At 38.0% G+C, this 4744-nt stretch overlaps 1 protein-coding gene across 1 annotated transcript; it reads right to left on the bottom strand.

Annotated features, from left to right (window-relative positions):
• Positions 1-544: 544 nt before the first annotated feature.
• srrd (SRR1 domain containing) lies at positions 545-4633 on the bottom strand. The gene is made up of 7 exons (XM_051117933.1): positions 4299-4633; positions 4139-4179; positions 3895-4058; positions 2095-2193; positions 1874-2025; positions 1174-1219; positions 545-867 (listed from the first exon to the last, which is right to left on the bottom strand). Exons 1-7 carry the CDS (start codon positions 4436-4438, stop codon positions 673-675), a joined length of 837 nt encoding a protein of 278 aa, XP_050973890.1. The 5' UTR covers positions 4439-4633; the 3' UTR covers positions 545-672.
• Between the last annotated feature and the right edge of the window lie 111 nt (positions 4634-4744).

The raw sequence follows: 4744 nt of genomic DNA, 5'->3' as shown, positions 1-4744 counted from the left end.
GTCTCATTTCTGGGAGTGAACATCTTCATGTTGTAATTTTGCCATCTTTTTTGTCGAAGCTTGTTTTCAACACAGGATAAAAAAATAAAATTGCTTTTTATCTCACAATTTCAGAATTTTCATGCAATTTTGACTTTTTTTTTTTTTTGCAAAATGTTATGGTCTGTAATAATAAAATCATTTAAAAAAAGTGACATGAATTCAGAATTCTTTTTTTTCCTCACAATTCTGAGTATTTAACTTTTTTCTTAGAATTCTGAGTTACCTTGCAGTTGTTTTTTGTTTCTGCCACAGAATTAAAAATATAGTAATTGCGACTTTTTATCTCACAGAAGTCTTTTTTTCCCCTTGCAATTACAAGTTTTTAACTCAATATTTTGAGTTAACATCTCACAATTCAGTATTCAAATTTTGGAATTATCTTCTTTTTAAATCCTGTGGCAGAAACGGGCTTCCATAGTTTTTCCAGCTCTGTATGGTGATGCCAGTTGTGCAAAAAATACACCCTTAACGTTTAAGTCCCAAACAAAACCAGACACCTATTAAAAAAAAACTGTATATTTTTATTATTAATTAAAAAAAAAAAAAAACTTACATATACAACAAGAAAAGTGGAAATAAACTAGCAAAATATAACAAAAATGTTGTTGCACGTTTAAAGCAGTGATATTTTCAGTTCTTTTTCTCTTTCTGGATGATCTCGAGATCTTGGCAGTGTTGATACAGTGGCTCTGAAGGCTCAGTCCAAATGGATTCTGGGAGTTTGTTTAGATTTTCCAGAGGGAACTGAATGAGCGCTGTGTCATTGAACACATCCAGGAATCGCGGTGAGCAGGGCAAAGATGCCTCGTCACACACACTTATCACCTAAAACAACACCCGAGTCAAGGCCTACAAGTCTTTATGGAGGAAAAATGTAAACCTGAGAGAATCTAAAGCTCTCATTTACAGAATGACACCTATGTGGTCAACTTTCCTGACATTAATAGTCTCAAAACAACAAGAAAATAAATAAAAATGTATAATACATGGCAACGCATAACAGAACATTTGTTTCCAAGGTGAGAATTTATACATCATATCAGCTATTTCTCTGCATTTATGTTATGTTGAAATTCTTTATAAACATGCATGAATTCTAAAGGTGAAATGCAAGTTTGAAGTCAAGGATACATTTGAAAGGAAGCTGTAGTCTCTCTCAAACTCTCTCTGAAGCATCCTAAGAAAATAATTCAACATGAATATGACTCAAAATTGCATAGACATACAAGTTACAACTTTCAGCAGCATACAGTAGTTAAAACTGAGCTTGCAGCTGTGTAACTTTAGTATCATTGATATACTATTACAGTTTTTTATCAATATTTTAATTTTTGTATTTTTTGTTTTTATTTCAATTTTTGTTAATAAAATTAAAATACAAAACAGAAAAAAGATATATAATTTTTTTTTTAAATAAAATAGTTTAAATTAAAAATGAGAAATGTTGTCTTGGCAACAAACCAACAAAAAAAAGAAAAAGATTTTAATAGAATATGTAGTGTTTTTATGCTTTTAGTTACCAATAGTAACCCTGGTTTGTGTGTAGTGATATAACTGAGACGCAGATTCTTTTTAAACATTTAATTTTGAAACGGTTTAGTAATACAGAGTTGCTCCACCCTTTGTAGCTTCCAAGATTTTTTCTCTAGATGTAGAAATATTTCTGCTTATACTGAGGTTGGGTAAGAGCCTGGTTTGCAGTCAGTGTAAATTTTCTTTTAAGGAGATAGTTTGGCTACATACTTGATTTTATGCACCTGTTCATGGCTGTAGCTGGAACAGCATCACCTGTAAATCAGATGTGAGTGTCTACATGGTTTTAGCCACCTACCTCTCTTGAATGCCATGAAAACTGTTGCCAATTATAAGTATTTTCTTTAGCATCTGAGGCGTCCAGTTTCTCCACAGCAGGTTGTTATACAGAGCCTTCCCGCAATGCATCAGGTAAAACAGGGTGGGTTGATAAACCGCTCGCTTTCCCTCCTGTATGGAAAATAATGCTTAAAAACCGACATAAAAACACTTTTTTTTGACAGTAGACATGTGATGCACCTCATTTTCAGTCAACACGATGAAGCCGAGCTCTTTAAGAGCCTCACGCTCTGACGCAGAAAACACAGGATCATACACGCAACAACTGCCCACTGGAATCTGATAGAAAAACATATAATACTTGTATGTTAAATTGGACAAATTCTCTAATATACAGTGGGTACGGAAAGTATTCAGACCCCCTTAAATTTTTCACTCTTTGTTATATTGCAGCCATTTGCTAAAATCATTTAAGTTCATTTTTTTTTTCCTCATTAAATGTACACACAGCACCCCATATTGACAGAAAAACACAGAATTGTTGACATTTTTGCAGATTTATTAAAAAAGAAAAACTGAAATATCACATGGTCCTAAGTATTCAGACCCTTTGATCAGTATTTAGTAGACGCACCCTTTTGATCTAATACAGCCATGAGTCTTTTTGGGAAAGATGCAACAATTTTTCCACACCTGGATTTGGGGATCCTCTCCAGTTCTGTCAGGCTGGATGGTAAACGTTGGTGGAGAGCCATTTTTAGGTCTCTCCAGAGATGCTCAATTGGGTTTAAGTCAGGGCTCTGGCTGGGCCATTCAAGAACAGTCACGGAGTTGTTGTGAAGCCACTCCTTCGTTATTTTAGCTGTGTGCTTAGGGTCATTGTCTTGTTGGAAGGTAAACCTTCGGCCCAGTCTGAGGTCCTGAGCACTCTGGAGAAGGTTTTCGTCCAGGATATCCCTGTACTTGGCTGCATTCATCTTTCCCTCGATTGCAACCAGTCGTCCTGTCCCTGCAGCTGAAAAACACCCCCACAGCATGATGCTGCCACCACCATGCTTCACTGTTGGGACTGTATTGGACAGGTGATGAGCAGTGCCTGGTTTTCTCCACACATACCGCTTAGAATTAAGGCCAAAAAGTTCTATCTTGGTCTCATCAGACCAGAGAATCTTATTTTTCACCGTCTTGGAGTCCTTCAGGTGTTTTTTAGCAAACTCCATGCGGGCTTTCATGTGTCTTGCACTGAGGAGAGGCTTCCGTCGGGCCACTCTGCCATAAAGCCCCGACTGGTGGAGGGCTGCAGTGATGGTTGACTTTCTACAACTTTCTCCCATCTCCCGACTGCATCTCTGGAGCTCAGCCACAGTGATCTTTGGGTTCTTCTTTACCTCTCTCAGCAAGGCTCTTCTCCCCCAATAGCTCAGTTTGGCCGGACGGCCAGCTCTAGGAAGGGTTCTGGTCGTCCCAAACGTCTTCCATTTAAGGATTATGGAGGCCATTGTGCTCTTAGGAACCTTGAGTGCAGCAGAATTTTTTTGTAACATTGGCCAGATCTGTGCCTTGCCACAATTCTGTCTCTGAGCTCTTCAGGCAGTTCCTTTGACCTCATGATTCTCATTTGCTCTGACATGCACTGTGAGCTGTAAGGTCTTATATAGACGGGTGTGTGGCTTTCCTAATCAAGTCCAATCAGTATAATCAAACACAACTGGACTCAAATGAAGGTGTAGAACCATCTCAAGGATGATCAGAAGAAATGGACAGCACCTGAGTTAAATATATGAGTGTCACAGCAAAGGGTCTGAATACTAAGGACCATGTGATATTTCAGTTTTTCTTTTTTAATAAATCTGCAAAAATGTCAACAATTCTGTGTTTTTCTGTCAATATGGGGTGCTGTGTGTACATTAATGAGCAAAAAAAAAAAAAGAACTTAAATGATTTTAGCAAATGGCTGCAATATAACAAAGAGTGAAAACTTTAAGGGGGTCTGAATACTTTCCGTACCCACTGTAAATCATATAAATGAAATTTTTATACCTGCAGTGTCTCTAGAAGCAGTAACAACATTGCAAGCTGGTACCGGGCAGATACACAAGAAGCAAAGTGACCCAAACCGTAACACACACAGTGCTGAAGAGAAACGTCTCCATTCTGCTCTGAGGAACCAGAAGCATTGGAAAGAAAACGCTCTGAGAGGAGATCTAAAGGTGGAGATGGGAATGTGGTCATTAAAAATTGTGTTTTAACATTTATAGTTCTTATGGCTGTAGTTCAGCATCACCTTTCCATTCCATCCAGAAGTTTTCTCCTCTCAGTTCACTCCTGTGAAGGTAAAGAACATTTCAGAGAGCTCACAGACAATTTGAACAGACTCCAGTGTCACTGCTTGGATCTGACACAGACACTCATGTAATGTATTATAGCAGCAGATAAATCCTCACATGGCGTTTATTATCTTCTGCTTGTCCGGTATGCAGTCAGGCACCTGGTGTGAGTCTAGTTTTGGATTCGAAGGTTGTTTTCCTCTTCTAGCAGCTCCTTTACGGCGCCCTGCTACCTGCCACTCATCACTACAAGCCATTACAGCAAAAACCTCCTTACCAAAAATAAGACCGTTTGCAGCCGGACAGCTCCAAATACACAATCAAACTAAGTGAGGATCAGTCGGCTTCCATATAAACACATTCTGCATTTTTATAGTTGTAAACGTCTCCATGATAAACTTTTAGCAACTGAGATTTTCATATTTACATTCTCAGCGACCGAGTGTTTCTGTGTTACACTTTAATCGTTCCGGTCGGCCGCTACTCTCAATATGTTCAGTTCCAACGCTTTCAGTACAACTCACTAAGACAAACGAATAAATAACTTTTACTTTTTATTTTTA

The sequence above is a fragment of the Labeo rohita genome, chromosome 8 (assembly GCF_022985175.1).
Source record: "Labeo rohita strain BAU-BD-2019 chromosome 8, IGBB_LRoh.1.0, whole genome shotgun sequence".
In the NCBI taxonomy this organism is placed as follows: Eukaryota; Metazoa; Chordata; class Actinopteri; order Cypriniformes; family Cyprinidae; genus Labeo; species Labeo rohita.
This window is presented reverse-complemented; position numbering and strand designations above follow the sequence as displayed.